Genomic DNA, 20,333 nt, shown 5'->3' with positions numbered 1-20,333 from the left:
ATTTTTTCTTGTATCTATCCTAAATTGCCCCTCTTTTAATTGTACCCATTAGTCCTTGTCCTATCACTTCAGTTCCAGACAGAGCCCCTCTCCTGCTTCCCTGCAGGCCCCTCAGATACTGGAAGGTTGCTATGAGGATTTCACGGAACCTTCTCCAAGCTGCACAGCCCAAACTTCCTCACCCTGTCTTCGAAGGGGAGATGCTCCAGTCCTCCTGTCAACTTCGTGTCTCTCCTCTGGACTTGCTCCAACAGCTCCATGTCCTTCTTACGGTGAGGGCACCAGAACTGTTACTTAGCTTTTGGTAAAAATTTGTTATCTAAATATAGATCCATATATATACACAAATATAGAGTATATTATTTAGGTAATAAATACGTTATCACCATATATATTTTTATATATCACTGAGGTGAGTTTATTGTATTTTTAGGCGAGTAAATGCTAACACTTGATTTCCCACAGTTTTCCACGACAGATTTTCTGCCCGGGCTCCCGCCCCCCCGGCCTCGCGCATGCGCAGACCCGGCCAGGCCCCGCCCCGCCCCCGGCCGTTGGTACGGGGCTGCGCGCGCCGCACGGCTGAGCGGGAACTTGCGTAACGCGCGGCGGCCGCGGCGCTTCCTTCCTCCTTCCTCCTTCCCTCCTTCCCTCCTTCCCTCCTTCCCCTCCGCAGGCGCCGGGCCAAGGCCGCCGGGCCGGCCGGGAAGGCGCGTTCTGCCGCGACAGAGGCCGGGCGCGGTCCCCGCCGCCGCCGCGGCGGCGCCATGATGAGGCGGACGAAGCCCGAGGTGGAGCGCTACGTCGCCTCCTTGCAGGCCGCGGCTCCGTCCCCCAGAGAGGTGAGCGCGGCCTCGCGTTGCCCGCCCTCGCCGGGCCCGGGCGGCGCTGCGGGCGCTCCGTGCGGCCGGTGTGGGGCCCCTTCCTGCGCCCGCCCCGCGTGGGGCGGTGGAGGCCCTGCCGCGCGTCCTAGGGGACCGCCGCCCCTCGCGCCGCGGGGAGGCCTCGCTGCCGCCGGGCCGGGGGGCGGCTGCTCTCTGCGGGATCCCCGCGCCGAGCCCGGCGCCTCGGTGCTGGGGCTTGGTCTGCTTGGCCCGTCCTCGTCCTTGGCGGTAAGAGGAAAAATGTTCCCTCTCTGGAGAGATGTCTTTCTGGAGGTACTCAAAACCCACCTGGACGTGCCTGTATCCCGTGCCCTAGGTGACTGATCCATTGCAGGGTGTTGGACTAGGTGATCTCCCGAGGTCTCTTCCATTCCTGACTATTCTGATATTCTGTGAGTTATGGTGTCTCTGGGAGTATTTCTGAGCGCGTAATTACGCAGGGTCTCTGTTAAATCGAGTGAGGTAGGGGAAGCTGAGGAAGGACCAAGGGGTTTGGCGTACTGGAGGTGCTTTCCCGACCTGGGAGCAGTGGTTTACTAGAGCTGTGCATCTGTAATTTACAACTGGTAAGCCCTAGTGTCGTTTTAAAGAGTCCATCAGTTCTCTTGAGAACAGACTTCTTCAGTTTTGTAGGAGTTTAGTTCCTGTGTTTTCTGAGTTTCATTTCTCAGAAAAAGATTCCCGGGTTTCATTTTTTCAGAAGAATCTAACCAAGGAACACGTGAATCACTTTCAGTTTTCTTTTATGTGTTGTGTCATTAATATTCTTGTCTTTGTAGCAATATTAGGAGAGGAAGAACTGGGAAAAAATAATCTTCCTGTTGTATTTTAGTAACTGGCCAGAAGGATGAGGACCTCTGCATAACTTGTTACCATTTTTCATTGTATCTGGAAAAGGATCACAGTGAACAGTCTGATGCAATTCATGGGAGCTATTTAATCCTGAAAGATCCTGTTCTACTGCTCTTGATTTTTTTTTTTTTTAGTTAGAATATTCAGCACTGTGTTCTATAGTGTGAATATATCCATGTTCCCCATTATGCAGTAGGGCCTTTATGCGGGCCTTGTGTACCTCATCATTATTTGTATCTCTTTCCTAACAACAACAAAGTTGTTCTGTGGCTTAATTGCTTTGGATGCTGTTTAGAGCAGCCAATGGCAAGGGCATTACTCTCAGAATCATAGATGCTCTTTAATTGTTTTGAGGTTCCTACTGAGCTCAACAACAAAATAAATCCTCTCATGTTGTGCTTAAGACCAGCTGGTGCATATTTACATGTTTAGTTTTTTTTATAAGTAATGTTTACAACTAATTGTATAAGCAGAGTCGCTGGTGGAAGATGTTACTGATTTTCCTGTTGTGTTGATTTTAGGAGGGGGGTTGCTTATAAGGCTGCAGAGCATATATTTTGAGGTTTCCTTTCATCCATGTTTAAGAGAGGATGTCAAATGCAGCTCCATTCTGACATGCTTCAGTGTTTCCCTTTTATAAAAGGCTTCAAAAATACAGTCTGGAAACTTGAGGTATCCTAGGAAGCCTGCTTTAATTTTTATCTGCTTCTTAAAATTTTGAATGAATAACGGTGGTGAGAGGAGGGTGACTTATAATTCAAGTGAATTCAAAATACACACACTTGTTTGGAATCATAGATGTAACTAGCACCAGTATATTTTGTTCAAAAAGAAAATTGTTTTTGAACTGATGTTGAGAACTCAAGCTTTAAATTTGACAGGTTTACTTCTGCCTTTTTGCTTGTAACTCTGTCAGTTCTTTAACTCACTCCTTTCACTTTTCTTCCCGATCATGCTTCTGCCACCCTGGCTGCTTTGTTAACTACCTTGTAACAGGAAGATTGTTTCACCTCTTGCTCCTAGGGTGTTTATGTTAAAGTTATTTTAGTCAGAAATCAACTACTGCATAAATGCATTTCTTACCCAAATTGAGAATGACTTAAGTGAAAATTGCTTTTTCCTCAAGTATGCTTAAACAGTAGTATCTAATGACAGTACACTACAGTAGGGCTAAATGGCAGATCTCTCTGGATTTATAGAATATCTTTTTTACTTGCTACATTGCAAAGCAATAAACTAAATGTAGATAACACTATTCTTCCATTCTCTTTAATGAGTCATATGTGAAGTACCACGTATATAAAGGCTTGTTGTTTTCTTCTCTTGTAATCTCTATCTTCCTAGTAGCCTTTTTATATCAAAAACTTTTATTCTGTTCATTCTTAAAACTACATCTTTCAGAAATAAACTCATATATATGATTGATGGATTTCAGCTGATAACAAATTGTCAAATTCAGTCACTTGAGTATTAGGCATTGCTGAAAAGAAAGGTCGCTCGATAGGGATTTACTTTTGAAGTACTGAGTGTCTAAAGTGTGTTTGTTGTGGTTTTTCTCCTTCAGAAATCAATGAAAGGATTCCTCTTTGCTAAGCTGTATTTTGAAATAAAAGAATATGAACTTGCTAAAAGGTAACATGCATTGATGGACATTTGTTTTTTGTTCTCTAAAGTGTAAAAGAAAAGCTTTGTTTATATGAAGTAGACTAGAGAAACAAAGATGAATATCATGCTGCTTTAAGCTAGCAGTCAGTGTGGACATTGAGTGCTCTTTAGATCTTTGTAAAACAATAATTTAAAAGAATATTAGCTACACAGTACTTAAAAAACTTACCTGGCTGAATTGGCTGGTTTTTTGCTTGTTGTATTAAGTAGTTCTTACCATTTCTACAAATTCCTGGTTTCGTTATTTTAATCAACAGAAATACTGGCTGGTGAGTAAGTAGCATTTGTACAGGTATAAACCATGTTGCTGCTTACTTAAAGGTCCTGACAAAGTGTCTAGAACGAAACATGTCTATACTTCTGTGGTCTGGCCAAAGCATCTAGAACAAAATATATCTGTGTGTGCTGTATGGCAGATAAAGTTGCCATAAGAGCTTGGGTGGGAGGGGTAATGTTAGTGAAAAATACTGGTCAAGTAACTGACTTTTTTCCCCTTCATAGATACATATCTACATACCTCAATGTACAAGAGAGAGATCCCAAAGCACACAGATTTCTTGGACAAATTTATGAAGCTGAGGATAACATAGAAAAAGCTTTTGGGTGTTACAAGGTAAGTACTATATTCAACTACAACCCCTAATGTTCTGCTTTATTCCTTTATAAATGGACTTCTAAAACCCTTCTGTGGCAGAACTTTCTCAAAGCCATAGAAGAAAACATGCTTCTGAGAAAACTGTGTTATACACATTTGACAATGGAAAGTACATGAAGCACTGCAGAGAGGATTCTTCACTTGATATTGTTTGCTTCTGTAGTATATTTTGAAGTTGCTTCTTTGTTTTTTTCCTCTGGACTTGATCTTTGTGCTACCTGCTGTTAAATTCTCCCCAAGTCATGCATAGCCTCTTGGACTACTGTCATAGAATCCTGTAATGCAAACTGTGATGACAACTCAAGTTTAGTTGCTATTAAAAAACTGTAGGCTTACTATGTTTTTTGTTTGGTTGGTTTTGAAGAGGGCAGGTGCAGAAGGGAGGGACAAATCTAATATTGATTAGGCAAGCATATAAACCTCAAATTTCCAGTTGGATTGCCTTTGTTCTGGTTTCAGAGAGAAAGATGTGCTCAGAAGTCTGGCCAGTACAGCTCTATGTATGAAGTGCTATCACATTTCTTAAACTGTGTCTTAATTTTTTTAAGTTTTTACACCTGGCTAGACTAGAGGTCATTATAGTCCTGCTGTCTGTGTATAGCAGTAGGTAGCGATAGATTCTGAGGAAATGGTGTTTGCATTATTTCTCTTATGCTCTTCTGAATTTTAGCAGTTTTATTTGGGTGCTGTAAACTAGTAACAGCATGTAGAAAGGCATTTCTTATATACTTTGTATTTATAGATTTAACTAATTTAAATAGCTGGGTATGTTTGTGGGGGTATAACTCTTACCTGTTCTACATGGATCATAAGTTAAAGTTGCCTTTTTCTTTTTTTTTTTTTTTTTACTCCTGTGTCTGCATGGGGGGAAAAATAGCGTTCTGTGGAGTTGAACCCAACACAGAAAGATCTTGTATTGAAGATTGCAGAGTTACTATGCAATAATGACGTTACTGATGGAAGAGCAAAATATTGGGTTGACAGAGCTGCTAAGCTCTTTCCTGGGAGCCCTGCTATTTACAGGTTGAAGGTAAGTTCAAAATTACCTTTGTTAAAAGGCCTGAACAAACTTTCAGCACATGTCTGGAGTGCCTTTTGCATGTGACTTCAAGCAAAACTCTTGCTAAATTATTTTAGCATCTTTAACATTAAATAGATGTTATGCTCCTTCTAGTCTGACATTTTTGTCCAGTTTTAAAGGAAGCTGCAGCTGCATGCTTTCATACCCTTTCTAATGTTTCAAGTTTAATCCTCTTGCAAAATGCTGAGAAATTATTTATCACTGTCAAGAAGTTAAAGACTATACAGGTGTCACTTGTTCTTTCCGTTTTGTCACTGGCAGGAAGGTAGCCGATCTGTGAACTCAGACTTTCTTGCTTTACACTGCTTTTTTGTTTTTAAATCTGTATTATGATCATTTCTGTGGAATATGAGAAATGCTGTAATTCTCAAATACCATGTAAATACTTTGCACCATGCAATGTCACTTTTGCACAGGTATGTTAATTTTGTGTAGCTTTTTAATTTTGTGTAATTTTGGGCAGTAGCCACATTGAAGTCTCAAGGTGTCTGGGTTTTTTTAAAGCAAGGTAGTCTATGGCATGGTCTGCTGTCACTGAACCAAGTGTTTTGAGAAGCATGTCTGTCTTGGTAAGAAGCAAATTCTTCTGAGGGTTTTTCTTCTGTGATAGTCATATACATTTTTAAGTATTTGAGTATTTCATCAAACTTCATGTATTTCATCAAGCTTCATGAAAGCTATTAAGAGTACTGTAGCTAGAACAATGTAGTCTATGTAGTGGAGGAAAGAATGACACCTACTACTGTAGTTGCTCAAAAGACTGACGTGGGAAATGAAATATTAACATGTTGCCTTCATGTTTCAACAGGAGCAGTTACTGGATTGTAAAGGTGAAGATGGGTGGAATCAGCTTTTTGACTTGATTCAAGCAGAACTTTATGCAAGACCAGACGATATCTACATAAACATCAGACTAGTTGCACTCTATCGTTCAAATAACAGATTAAAGGATGCTGTGCTCCACTGTCAGGAGGCAGAGAAGAGAATACCTTTGCAGTCAAGCTTGGAATGGTGTTCCTGTGTAGTAGAGACATTTGAGGTGTTTAATCATATTTTGATCCTGTGGTAGTCTTCCGTATCTTTTTACCTGGTCTATTTCTCTTAGTGTCCTTATTCTGACAGCTATTTCTCAAGGGATTTAACTCCTTCAAATGAAAGTCTACTGAAACCAGTGGAACTACAAAATACTTCTTGTGGTTTTTTTTTTAATTGGAATTTTCTCCCTAAAATTATAGAGCTATTGAGTTTCTAACTTCAAAAGCTGAGTTAGACACAGCAGTTCCATTAGGGATAAAATTGCTCAAACAAGTAGTTCCCTGGAATTTTGCTGCTGAAGAATATGTTAAGGTCTCACCTGTGAAACTGGATTATGCAATAAATGCTTCTAGTGTGTTTTGGAGAAGTACTGCCCTTGTCTTCATGGAAGGATGACTGTTCCTTATCCTGTGATGAACTTTCTTCTTTAGGAATATCTGGAATCTTTACAAGACTTGGAGTATGATAAAAATAACTGGAGAACTATCAAGAAAGATCATCTGCTGGCCTATTCCAGCTTTGTCAAACTGACACTTTCTTCTAGAGATGTTCAGGAGTGCAGAGAGGCACTTGAAAGGTACTGTTTAAACTTTCTGTAGTAAGAAAAAGCACTCTTAAGAATTGTTTGGGGTCACATAACATCTGCCAAGCTTCTGTTTCACAGCTTATCTTGTTTTTGGATGGGAGAGGATAGTCTCTGTACTGACCACCAAGAGTGCTTCTTACTGGGTGTGAACCCCAAGCTATCTTTTGACAGATGTTTGAATGGTGAGCACACATCCATGGAGAAGACTCATTTATATCCTGGGTCTTTGTACCTTCTTTTCCTTTGGTTAGAAAAGTTGTTCTGTACTTCAGCAATTGACTAATCCAGATTTCCCAGACAGTTGGAAAAAAACAGTGACCCAAAAAACTCCAATCCAAACAAAGAAACAAAAGTCTAACTGAAAAGCCAAAACTACCTCTTGTGTATCAACTTTGTCCTAGCCATTCTATTTTTAAATAACACAGCACACTGGAGTAATTAGGAACTTTGTGTATATAGTATAACGGGGAGGGAGGAAACCACCTGAAGCAAGAATAACCTCTTTCAGAGAAAACTGGTGGTGTTACAGCTGGTTTAAAGGCTTACCATCTGCAGTGCACCTAGAGTAGTACAAAACAGTGTTTGTAGTCAATAATTTGATTTTGATCTATGTTTCTTTCTTGCCATTATCTTTCCTATGTTACTGGTTTTTACTAAATTATTGTTGTTCCTCAGTAGTATAATGGCTGTTATATTGTGTTCTGTAAAAATATTCTTGAGTCTGCTAATCTTGCATGAGTATTTGAAGCAGTACAGGATGGATGAGCAATATTTAATGCCCAAGTATGTTTTATTTTATTTTTCTCCTCTAACACTGACCATGTTGGGTTTTCTGCTTCTGATTTATTAGAGTGTTTTGAGATGTTCACATCTGAAGTACTTCCAGATCATGGCAATGCTTACAGCCATTATAGTCTTGTCCAGTAATTGAAAAATTGTTTTAACTGTTTTCTGGAAACCCTCTCCTGAGTGGGAATTGTATAATAATCTACAGGCACTAGAGTTTCTGTAGTACTTTCTTTTTTTTTTTTTGAAGAGCCTGTTAAACAGTATTTTGGATCTTTCTGATATGAAAAGAAAGGGCAGAATCAGTAATACCTCCTGTATGTCTCTAAATCTGCAGTAGTGAACAAGTTTATCCATGTGGTTCAGGACAGTAGTTTTAAAAGTAGCTGTGCAAAAATGTAATGAAAAAGACTAAGTATCTAGGTAATATTTACTTAAACTTGAGAGCTTTGGGAGTTTGAGGTGATTATACTTTCTAGTAACTTGGGTTTAAGCAATAGAAACAGTACTTAACATTGACTCATGAAGTTATTTAATTGACAGTTAAGTAGCATGAACTAAAATCAGCTGCTATAGCTTTTACCAGGACTCTGTTTAGAATTAGTCTTCTCTGCATTTTAGTTTTGATCGTGCACTTCAGTCAGTAAAACCATATGTGAGTGCAGCTGACGAGTTGTCTCGTACCTATGTGGAAATGAAAGGACAGCTGTACATGCATGCTGGAGCTTTGCTGCTGAAAATGGCCCAAGACAATGAGACACAGTGGAGAGCTATGTGTGAACTAGCAGCATTGTGTTATCTCCTGAGTTTTCAGGTAAATGATTTTTCAGTCTAAGCCTTCAGTTGATGCTTTTCTTGAAATTTTCTAGCTGTGCATGTGTTGAATTCGTGTATTCCTGAGATGAACTAGTGTTCGTGTATCTAAAGGAGAACTCTCCTCACTCACCAAACTCTCCTCTCTCAATTGTGTAAAAGTTTCAAATTACACAAATAGGGTGAAAGTATACCCTCAGTTGTTCCCCTTGCCAGAGTAACTTGGTTCTTAAGTATTAGTGCATTTATTTCTGGCAGTATATTTTCTTTTTCATAATACAAGTACACATGTTGAGTGTTACTCCTACAGGGAGGGAAGGAGAGGAATTGAGTAGTTCCCATATATTGTTGGATAGACAACAGAATTTTTAAAAAACTAAGGTTCTTTGCCTTATGAATTCTTTGTCTTGGCTGTCCTTTTTATATCATTGCTTGCATTGCAGGTATTACTTACTCTTGTGTTTACTTAATGTAACTTTGAGTAGCTATACTTGCATATCTGTGTACTTTAGGTGGGTTCTCTGCTCTCTTTGCCCATCCCAGACAGAACCACAACCCAATATATGTATGTTCAGAATGAATAATGCCTGTTTTCTTATAGCTTTCTAATGCTAAAAATAAGCTTATTTCCTAATTTCTAAGGCTCATTTAGATGTCCTGCTCTTACTCTGAAAAACCTCTAACAATTTTCTCCTTACTTCACCAGGTTCCTAAACCAAAGTCAAAACTCATAAAGGGGGATCAAACAGGACAAGATATGCTAGAAATGTTGGCCTGTGATCGAAAAAGCCAGTCTGGTAATAAAAAAAATAGCTGCATAGTTCCATTATGCTGCAGATTTACTGTAAAGTCTAAGATTTGTTAAAGAATGCATTTGTGTATCTTGTAACGTTATCACTCCAATATATAGTAAAGCCTTATAGATTCTGACTACATATGTAAAACAAAGCAGTAGTTTGGTTCTGACACCTAAAGTTACTTTTCTCCTCTTGAGCTGCTGGTAGAATGTGTTCTTGTTTAAATAGTGGTTGGGTTTTTTCTCCTTTTTGACTTTCTAGCATGCTAAGGTCGAATTCAGCTTTTATTGTCTGCTAAATCTACTGGAAATGTCTTCTGCCTGCTAATGCTACTTTGCAAGTATTGTTAGCCCCAAGAGGGAAAGAAAATATTAGTTTGTTTCCCTGATCTTTTCATCATTTCACTTGTTCATCAGCTTTGTTCTTTTTCCTGCCAAGTATAGACAGTGTTTCAGTCTACAAAATTCTTAGAGAGCCTAGATGAAAACAGATGAAGCAGCCAGACATCAAGTTCATTTACTTCAGAATGGATTTCATTAACGCAGACTTCTGCCTGTATTACAGCTATAAGGTCACTTGCAATGCCCTTGGAATAATCGTGGTAGGGAGGGCTTTATTTTCCTAAAGAACTGCATTTACAAATTCTTTGGGGTTGTTGTCACTAAAAGCTTGGCAAGCCTATGTGCTGAAACACTGACCTAATTACAGGGTGAACATACTTGAACAGTCTGTAGGTTTCATAAGGGGAAATTCTGATTCCCATCCAGCCTTCAGTAGCAAAGAGCAGTCCAGCATAGCAAATACTGCTTTCCTTGTATTCATTGTTTTATTTATGTGAAGTGATATTTTTGTTTTCTAGGTCATATGCTGCTGAACTTTAGTCATGGCAAGCAAGACTTCTTTAAAGAGATTGTGGAATCATTTGCAAACAAGAGTGGCTCATTTGCATTGTTTGATAGCCTGTTTGAGAGTGGAGCTTCTAGAGAGCAGTCTTTTATTGGCACAGATGATATTGGAAATATCAGTACACAAGCACCAGTGCAAATGGAACTTCACAAATATGATATTGGTGAGAAGTGTTACTTTCTGAAACTCAACACAGCTTTGTGTACCAGAACCTCTTGTGCAAATACTTGTGGTAGAGGTACTGGTACGCAAATACTTGTACTGCAACAAAAGACAAATACCTGGAATAGCTGTCCAAAGTTGCCTTAATGTCATAGGAATGACTTATACATTATTGCAATGTAAATAAGTGCTTCTTCAGTAGTTCCTTAAGGATTTTTGGAGAAGTAAATAGGTTTGCTAAAATTAGGTGTCTGTTGGACTGCATAAGGTGAGAATGGAGATGAGAGTCATCCCCTCAGAAGCTTAAGCAGCTGATGGCTTTAAGCACTTAAATGAACTTGGTATGTTTACCTATACTGAAGTTTGTAACCCCTCTGTAAGTGAAACCTGGAATCTTGATGCTCATTGGTCTTACAGTATCTTTGGCTCTTCTGACAGAGTGCAATGTGAAACCCAGCTTTGATCAGATAGTAGTATTGAGGGCTTGCAGGAAACTGACATTTGCATCCAACCTTGTTTTTTGCATAGGTGCCATTCGATTGCACAATGGCAGTCTCCAGCACCTTGTGTGGCTTGGCTTGCAGTGGAACTCTATGTCAGTCTTACCCCCCATGCGCAAATGGTTAAAACAGCTTTTTCACTTACCTCAAGAAACATCAAGACTTGAGACAGATGCTCCTGAATCTATTTGCCTGTTAGACCTTGAAGTAAGTGAACTTTCAAGTTTTTTAAGGTACTGTACAAATAAAGTTTTTTGATAATTAATAACTTCAATTTATTTTTTAAAAACAGGTATTCCTACTTGGGGTGATATTCACTAGCAACTTACAACTGCAAGAGAAGTTTAATTCTCAATACAGTGCACATCAGCCTCAATTCTTACCATTGCCAATATGCAAACAACTCTATACTGAAAAGCAAAGATCCTGGTGGGATGCTGTTCGTACTCTCCTTCAGAGAAAATCAGTGTAAGGCTTTTTCAGTTTGGAAATGTTTGATCAAGCCTCTAGGGAGTGTCTGCTGCAGCAGTTTTCATTGTCCCTATAGAGTCTTGCAAAATTAATTTTTTGGACATATTTTTTGCACTGAATCTTTTTTGTAGTAGGGACTTGATATGCTTGAAAGATTTCTGTAGAGGGGATTTTCATTTCTAACAGTGCATTTCTTACCTAGAGGCAAATTAAGACTAAAGCTGCAGGCTGTATTCATCAAGTGAATGGTATGTGAACAGATGAAAACCACAAAATACTAATCAAGGAATATTTCTTCTGATATTCAGCCCAGGAACAGCAGCAAAGCTGAGGCTTATTGTACAGCATGGCATAAGTACTCTACGAACACTGGACAAGCATGGCCTTCAACCTGCCTTAATAATATACTGGGCAAAAAGCTTGCAGAAAACAGTAAGCTGAGATTATTTTTAAATACATGGAAGTAAAAGTGTTTTTCTTATTTTATCAGTTATGAACCGACTGAGGGTATGGGGGATGGGATGAATATGTATTATTAAGAAGAGCTGATTATTTTATCAGGCAAATTTATTGTTCTAGTCACTCTACGAAGTATTCTTGTCTTAAACTGTAGTGTTATTTTCTACATGTATGTTACTTAACATAGCTACTCTGCTTAATGTCAGAGAAGGACTTTGGTACTCTTAAAGAAAATAGAAGAAGGCTATGTAGGAATAGCATTTTGACTTGCATTTGTTGAAATAACATCTGCATCTATTCCCTTTTCTTCACCAGGGAATTAACCTTAACTCCTTCTATGACCAGAAGGAATATATTGGACGAAGTGTCTACTACTGGAAGAAAGTTCTGCCTATGCTGGAAATTATCAAAAAGAAAAGGAGTATTTCTGAACCTACTGATCCTCTCTTCAAACACTTTCATAGTGTAGACATTCAGGTAGATATTCACTCAGTTGACATTCACTCAATAGCGTACACATTCACTCAATTGAGCCAAGGCTGAAGAGAAGGGTCTCTGTCAGAAATGTACATAGTTGTGGGATTTTTTGTCAACATTGTACTATTCCGTGTTTGTACTACTGTGAAACTCTTAAAGGTGAGATTTGGTAATAGTGTTTTATAAAGGGGGAAAATTCTCTCCTTGTAACTTTGGTCTTACCTTTGAAATGGTGTTTATGATTTGAAGGCACTGAACACCCTCAGTACCAACTTTCTTGAAAAAGAATTCTCCTGGTGTTAGAGGAAAAAAGGTTGTGTTGTTCCATTGTGAAGTACAAGTTTTCCTTCACTTTATTTGTAGGTCTTTCAGGTTACAGGGTATGAAGAAGAGGCACAGATAGCATTTGCTATGTTGGATGCAGTTGATGGCAAAACTGATGATGCATTAATAGCATTTGAAGCTATTGAGAATGTGGTGTCATACTGGAATCTTGCCTTGGTAAGTTTGTAAGTTGCATTACCCAGAAATGCTTCTCTTTATTCAGTTTCCTTCTGACTGATAAAATTCACTCTGCATCCTGTTCTTTAGATTTTCCAAAGAAAAGCAGAAGAGATTGAAAATGATGTCATGCTGCCAGAAGAACATGAGGAGCATAAAACTTACCTTCTTAAAGCCAAGTATTATCTAATGAAAATTATTGCAGAAAGCTCCTCAGATATGTCAGTTACTGAAAAGGTAAGTAATTCTTGCTTTAAAAACTTCTTCCAAGTAACGCAGTAGCTTAGATTACTGTTTGAAAAATCAAATCCTTTGCATTGAAGGTAGTGGTTTTTTAGTCCAGACTTTCAGGCAAGTTAAATTCTGGGTAACTTTGTAACCTACCAGATCATTTGGTATCCTGGCTACCCTGTGGGATGAAAGCTTTAATGTAAACAGTGCTTTTGGCACTGTCTATTAGTTTGATAGTTTGAAAAAATAAAATAGTCTGTGAGTTGTTTTCTTATGTGAATCTGAACAAGCTAAGAGCTTTGCTGAAAATATCCCCAGTATTTATGTAATGAAAGACTTGTGAATTGCTCAATAGCCAGAATTCTAAATGTAGTTTGTCTTATTCTGTGGGAGAATTGCAGTCATGACTCATGTTTGAAAAAACTTTCTAGTTGCCAGTGTCTCTTGAAACTGTGAGAGAAGTGTTAGATACAGTGATCCAGGAACTTGGTGAGAATGGTGAAGAGGGAAGTCTTGCCTTCAGAAACGGTCTGTCACGAACTGTAGATTCAGCAATGAAACATTCCACTCCATCACCAACCAAGTTCTCTTTTTCACCAACTAAGACCTACAAGGTATGTTAGCTAGTTATTATTTCAGGGAATTGTTATCTTGTAAGAAAAATTGAAATGAATCAATTAACTTTTCTTTTCCTAGTTCTCTCCGAAAACTCCCCCTCAGTGGGCAGAAGACCATAAATCTATACTTCAAATGATTTGTCAGCAAGTGGAAGCTTTAAAGGTAAAAGTTTTGTCACCATATTCAGTAATGAACTGTTGGCCTTTTAGTTACAGTAAGGATCTAGTGATAAGAGCATGGGCTAACTTACTGTTCCTAGAATTACCTTCTGTATATATCTGCCTAAAATGAGTACCAGAGTAAATCGTTTGGCTTAAAAGCTCCTCTTTGGGACTTGGACAGGAGTGCTAAGGCAACCCATCTAAGGGACTCTTTTCTGTACATGGAAATAATTTTACTTTTATCAGCTTATCCACTTGGTTCTGGGTTTTTTACTGGCTTGTTCTGGATTTTGAATACTATGGAAGTACCTTGTACTCCTTGGCCATGTCTTGCATGATCTGGCAGGTATTTCTTCGCTTGTTTTTTTTTTTTAATTACCCCCATACCCTGGAGTGAACATGCTTTTGAATAGCAAAAGGGTGGCAATGATGCCTTACATTTTCTTTGACAAATACCTGTGCAGTAGATACTTACACTCTTGCTTGGCACCCTGTCTCAACAGAATGAAATGCAAGAAATGAAACTTAATAATTCCAACACAAATGCCTCTCATCGGTGGCCTGCTGAAAACTATGGGACTGATGCAATACCAGACAGTTACCAGAGAGCACAAAATCTTCATGAAGCCCCCTTAACAGGCAAGTTGCTGCAGAATTTTTATCTAAATGCTTAGCTAAATCAAATAAGACTCTTGAAAATAATGTTGAAATGTTTTAATGATTCATAGTTAAAAACTGATTGCTGGGAAGAGTATGTAGAAAACAACAAGAAAAGATAAGTATTAACTGTTTTCCCTGGTCTTCCTTTTTAGTTGCTACCACTGGCCCATCTGTGTTCTACAGTCAGTCACCTGCCTATAACTCTCAGTATCTTCTGGGAACTGCTGCAACCAATGTAACACCAGCAAAGGTGAGAATAAATTTATTTCTTTAAATTGCTTCAAATGATCTCCTGAAAATGATTGGTTTTGATTCTGTACATAGCTGGATACAATTGCAGTTCCTTCTGCAGAATTTGGTCAATTTAAACTGCTAAGGATAAATTTATGATTTGTCTCCCTGTTTAACTTCTGGGATATGGAGTTTGGGTGGAAAAGCTAGAAACATATATTTTGTCTGTACATTTCTCCTACAGGTATGTGTGATAGCACTTAACTATTCCACCCTTTAACTGTGTGGCAAAAGAAAATGGGGTTTTCAGAGCTTTTTTTCATGGAAAACCCATTCATATTGTGCCCCTTTTTTAATGTTTCTTCTCAAATGCCCATCAAGTTTTAAACTAAGGTAAAACTGGTTTAGGCTTAAACTTGAAAGCATGCCTTTCTTTTAAGAGTACACGTCACATGGGCTTCAGCACAGTAAGATTTTGTCCTCTTTGTTACTGTAATAAGCAGAGCACTTGTTTTCTGCTTTTTCTTTAGCCTCCTGTTTATGGCATGAACCGACTTACGCCTCAGCCACATATATATTCCTATCAGCCACCACCCATGCATACGCCCCCTCTGCAAAACACTTCTGGTTGTATGTTTTCCCAAGAAATGTATGGCCCACCTCTGCGTTTTGATTCTCCTGGTACTACACTAATTTCTCCTCGTACAGCTGATGACTATTACAACTACAGTGTTCCACAGGCAAGCGCCAATCCATCACTGCCTAAACCGGGGTATTTCACAAACTGTTCAGTCACGCCACCCACTTTAAAGCCTGCAGAACCAAAAGCAATGCCTAAATTTGGACAGCCGGGAACAGCAGAAGGATCAAAACCAACTCTGCCAACACCAGCACAGCCAAGTCAGCCAACAACTTTTAAGTTTAAACCTAACTTCAAGTCTAATGATGGGGACTTCACTTTTTCTTCTCCCCCTCAAGTTGCACCACAGCCCCTTAATGCACCTTTTAATAGTAGAGAAAGCCTCTTGGATCTTCTGACATCTGATAAACCTTTACAGGATGATAGATATGTTGAACAAAAGCCAGTTAGTGATCCCACAAACAGTTCAAGAAATATCTTCAATTTTAGCAATAAACATATTCCAGGTGTCTCTCTGCGAGAAAACACGGGACAAAATGCACACAAAAACCTAGGTGTTGAGAAGAGCGATGCATTTGGTGTTCAAGAACCAAGTAAGTCTGTATTTATGGCTTCAAATTCAGATTTGGCCAATAGAAGTCATGAAACAGAAGGAGGAAGCACCCATGGTGGAGATGAAGAGGATGATGGTCCTCATTTTGATCCTGTGGTGCCACTTCCTGATAAGATTGAAGTAAAGACAGGTGAGGAAGATGAAGAAGAATTCTTCTGCAACAGAGCCAAGCTCTTTCGTTTTGATGCAGACTCTAAAGAATGGAAAGAAAGGGGTGTTGGAAATGTGAAAATACTGAAACATAAAGTATCTGGCAAATTTCGTCTCTTAATGAGACGAGACCAAGTGCTGAAAATCTGTGCAAATCACTACATATATACTGATATGAAATTAACTCCAAATGCTGCATCAGATAAGTCATTTGTATGGCATGCTTTAGACTATGCGGATGAATTGCCAAAGCCGGAACAGCTTGCAATTAGATTTAAAACACCTGAAGAAGCAATGCTTTTCAAAAAAAAGTTTGAGGAGGCACAGAATATTTTAAAATCCTTGGGATCAAATGCTGACACATCTGTGGCTCAGAGCAGTGGGACTGCAAAAGAAACAGCAAATCAAGACATCAAGGAACCCAACAGAAACACTTCTGGGACCACAAACTTGGGCTTGGGCTTTCAGTTTCTAAAAGACGGAACAAGCAGTGAACGTGACAGCAAAGGCACCCTTACAGCTACATCCACTGCATCTAGCTCTACCATTTCACTTGGGAAGGATGCTCAGCAAGCCTCTTCTTCTGGTGGGTTTGGGCAGCATCTCTTGAAGAAGGACCAATGGGAGTGTAAAGTATGTTTAGTTCCAAATGAAGCAACTGTAAAGAATTGTGTGTCATGTCAAAGTCCAAATCCAAGTATGTGGGAAACACATGGCACCCCATTAACTGGCTCTTCAAGTTTGAAAGCAAGTGGTAACACAGTGCAGGACAAGTTTGGATCTGCTTTTGCTAAAAAGGAAGGTCAGTGGGACTGCTCTGTATGCCTCACCCGAAATGAAGCAAAAGATGTGAACTGCTGTTCTTGTCAGAGTCCAAAACCTCAAAATCAACCAAATACATCCACACCTTCTCTTCAGGCATCTGCTGCACTGGGGCTTGATTCCATTGCTGATACAAGTAAGCCACAGAAAAATGGGTTTGAAGGGCTTTTTACTAAGAAGGAAGGTCAGTGGGATTGTACTACATGTCTTGTGAGAAATGAAGGTTCTTCACTAGCCTGCATATCCTGCGAAACGCCGAATCCATCTGGTAAACCAGCTGGTGATATTTTGCCAACTCCTGCTTTTGGCTTGAAAAGTAAATTGCCTGAACTAGATGGAGGACAGTTGCGAACAGGCTTTAAGTTTGGTCTTGAGCAAGGCAAGACACCACCATTTACATTTCAGGTTTCTTCTGATACTGAAGCTAAGCCTGCAAAGGAAGGATTTAGCTTTTCAATGCAAATGCCTGCAGGTGGATTTAAATTTGGGATACAGGAGTCTAGTAAAAATACCTCTAAGAAAGATGAGCCATCCAAAGAGCATATGACTGGTTTCTCAAAAAGCGTTGATGAAAAAGACAAAAAGGAACTGCCTTCAGACAGTGGAATTGGATTCCAATTTCAAGAAACAGCAAACAAGGAGAAAATCGACTTTGTTTTGGGGCAGAACAGCAGCGTTTCTACATTTGCTGAGCTTGGAAAAAATACTCCTAGGGAAGGCTTTCAATTTGGCAAAAAGGATCCTAACTTCAAAGGCTTTTCAGGTGCAGGTGAAAAGCTGTTTTCTTCACAGAATTCTAAAGCAGATCAGAAAGCAAGTACATCTGCTGACCTTAGTGAGAAGGATGATGATGTGTATAAGACGGAGGACAGTGATGATATCCATTTTGAACCTATAGTTCAGATGCCTGAAAAAGTAGAACCGTTTACAGGAGAGGAAGATGAGAAAGTGTTATACTCCCAGAGAGTAAAGCTGTTCAGGTTTGATCCAGAAACAAGCCAGTGGAAAGAACGTGGGGTGGGCAATCTGAAGATTCTTAAAAATGAAGTTAATGGCAAAGTAAGAATATTGATGCGGCGTGAGCAGGTACTGAAGGTGTGTGCGAATCACTGGATAACAACAACAATGAACTTGAAACAGCTGTCTGGCTCAGACAAAGCATGGATGTGGATGGCCAATGACTTTTCTGATGGTGATGCAAAGCTGGAACATCTGGCAGCAAAATTCAAGACACCAGAGCAGTCTGAGGAGTTCAAACAGAAGTTTGAAGAATGTCAGAGGCTACTACTTGATATACCACTGCAGACACCCCATAAACTTGTTGATACAGGTAGGACAGCTCAGCTTATACAGAGAGCAGAAGAAATGAAGTGTGGCTTAAAAGATCTCAAAACTTTTCTGACAGATGACAAAACTAAACTGTCAGAAGAGGAAAGTGTAAACCCTGTTTGTACCAGCAATACTTCTGATTTGGTTATAAAGCCACATGCTGAAAGTACAGGCCCTACTCTGGAGTGGGATAACTATGACTTGCGTGAAGAAGCATTAGATGATAGTGTAAGTAGTTCTGTATATGCATCGCCTCTTGCAAGTAGCCCTGTAAGGAAAAATCTGTTTAGATTTGGAGAGTCTACCACTGGTTTTAGTTTCAGCTTTAAATCTGCTTTGAGCCCATCCAAATCTCCTGCCAAACAGAATCAGAGTAGAACATCAGTAGGCACAGATGAAGATTCTGATGTTACTCAAGAAGAGGAAAGAGATGGACAGTACTTTGAACCTGTCGTACCTCTGCCTGATCTTGTGGAAGTCACCAGTGGTGAGGAAAATGAGCAGGTTGTCTTCAGTCATAGAGCCAAACTCTACAGATATGACAAAGATGCAAATCAATGGAAAGAGAGAGGGATTGGTGATATCAAGATATTGCAGAACTATGACAACAAACAAGTTCGTATAGTAATGAGAAGGGACCAGGTACTAAAACTCTGTGCCAATCACAGGATAACGCCAGATATGAATCTGCAACAAATGAAAGGATCTGATAGAGCCTGGGTATGGACTGCATTTGACTTTGCCGATGGGGAAAAAAAAGTAGAACTTCTTGCTGTGCGATTCAAGCTGCAAGATGTTGCAGACTCATTTAAGCAAATTTTTGATGAAGCAAAGCATGCCCAAGAGAGAGAGACACTGATAACACCTCTTTCTTCTCGTGCCAATACACCAAAGGAATCTCCATGTGGTAAAAATGCTGTAGCTGTGCTAGAAGAAACAACCAGAGAAAGAACTGATGTCAGCCATGGTGAGGATACTTCTGATACAACTGTAGAGGCTGCAGAGGTGTCAAATACTTCTGAAACACCAACAAAAGCAGTGGTTTCTCCTCCTAAGTTTGTATTTGGATCTGAATCAGTCAAGAGCATTTTCAGTAATGAAAAGTCAAAGACATTCACATTTGGAAATACTTCAGCCACTGGTTCTCTCTTTGGCTTCAGTTTTAATCCCCCAAGAAAGAACGAAGGCCATATTCCAGCATCTCAGAACACAGCACAGAAAGAGATGGAAGTGTCTGAACCACCAAAAATCTCAAATGCTACTCAGAAGCCTGTAGACAGCAAGGTAGACAACTTGCCAGCTTCAACACAGGATGGACCATCTAACTTCTCATTTAGAATTCTGGAAAAAGGTGAGTATGAGATTTACTAGAAATTTACTAAAGTATGCAACTTACTAAGTAGTCAGCTCTATGCTATTCATTATTTTTTATTCTCTTGAGAATAGGTGGTTTCTTTCAGTTTTGATGCAGGTATCCACATGTTCTCCAGAGGTTCAACTAAAGAAGGGGATTTAAAGTCGCAATTATTTTCAAATAAAAATGAAAATGTATGATGCAGAATGGAAATTTTGTTACTGAGAACCGAATTTTCAGGTAGAAAGCTTAGACTCTGAAGTGCTGCATCTGGATCTTGGATTTAAATGCTCAAAGAATTTGTGGATTTGCTTTTGGGGCTTAAATAGGTAGTTGATGTTGTATGTACCTGGGACTTTGCTCTGAGTGGCCAAGTGTGAGAACAGCAGATGTATTCTTCAGCTAAAACTTGCATTATCCCCATAATTAAGTAGATTGGTATTGTGGAACTCATCTCTACCTTTGTTTCAAGTGTTAAATACTGGCCTCTGCAATTTTGGTTGTGTCGCTTAACATCAGATGTCAGCCTACTTCTTTAGCCTGAAAAGAGATTGTGATGGCATATTCAGTTGTATGGTTTATGTTATAGTCTGAAAAAGATGCACAGGCAGAAGCTGTGGCTGTGACAGGAGCACTGTAATGTGCTGAAGTGTCTTTGTGAGAAGGATGGGATGTCCCAGAATTATGAACATGTCCTGTCTCTTTATTAGCTTAAGTGTAGTGAAGTGGCATGCAGAAGATAATAGCTGTAGTCCATTCACATGGGTTGGATAAGCTTCTGTAGGAATTAACAGATGGAATTTCCTTCTGTGAAATATGACTATGGAATACTTGCAGAACATAGATAAGTCTGTTCTCTCCTTTTAAAATTCCAGGTAAACACTTATATACCAA

General features: G+C 39.4%; 1 protein-coding gene across 5 annotated transcripts in view; it reads left to right on the top strand.

Annotated features, from left to right (window-relative positions):
• Positions 1-651: 651 nt before the first annotated feature.
• RGPD4 (RANBP2 like and GRIP domain containing 4) overlaps positions 652-20,333 on the top strand; it is a 33,661-nt gene continuing 13,979 nt past the window's right edge. For 2 of the 5 annotated variants that reach the window (XM_068180263.1, XM_068180261.1), the window contains exons 1-20: positions 659-842; positions 3,301-3,368; positions 3,903-4,014; positions 4,934-5,086; positions 5,946-6,176; positions 6,604-6,749; positions 8,166-8,358; positions 9,064-9,154; positions 10,014-10,223; positions 10,751-10,929; positions 11,015-11,190; positions 11,502-11,625; positions 11,968-12,129; positions 12,493-12,630; positions 12,721-12,867; positions 13,293-13,475; positions 13,558-13,641; positions 14,144-14,279; positions 14,453-14,550; positions 15,062-19,436. In XM_068180263.1, the coding sequence (XP_068036364.1) occupies positions 768-842; positions 3,301-3,368; positions 3,903-4,014; positions 4,934-5,086; positions 5,946-6,176; positions 6,604-6,749; positions 8,166-8,358; positions 9,064-9,154; positions 10,014-10,223; positions 10,751-10,929; positions 11,015-11,190; positions 11,502-11,625; positions 11,968-12,129; positions 12,493-12,630; positions 12,721-12,867; positions 13,293-13,475; positions 13,558-13,641; positions 14,144-14,279; positions 14,453-14,550; positions 15,062-19,436 (7,081 nt within the window). In that variant the 5' untranslated portion in view covers positions 659-767. Of the gene's footprint in view, positions 843-3,300; positions 3,369-3,902; positions 4,015-4,933; positions 5,087-5,945; positions 6,177-6,603; positions 6,750-8,165; positions 8,359-9,063; positions 9,155-10,013; positions 10,224-10,750; positions 10,930-11,014; positions 11,191-11,501; positions 11,626-11,967; positions 12,130-12,492; positions 12,631-12,720; positions 12,868-13,292; positions 13,476-13,557; positions 13,642-14,143; positions 14,280-14,452; positions 14,551-15,061; positions 19,437-20,333 lie in introns of all 5 variants that reach the window. The other 3 variants (XM_068180265.1, XM_068180264.1, XM_068180262.1) reach the window with 3 other exon arrangements.

The sequence above is a fragment of the Anomalospiza imberbis genome, chromosome 2, assembly GCF_031753505.1.
Source record: "Anomalospiza imberbis isolate Cuckoo-Finch-1a 21T00152 chromosome 2, ASM3175350v1, whole genome shotgun sequence".
NCBI lineage: Eukaryota > Metazoa > Chordata > Aves > Passeriformes > Viduidae > Anomalospiza > Anomalospiza imberbis.
Note: the sequence above shows the minus strand (reverse complement) of the source record. Positions and strands in the feature narration are given on the sequence as shown.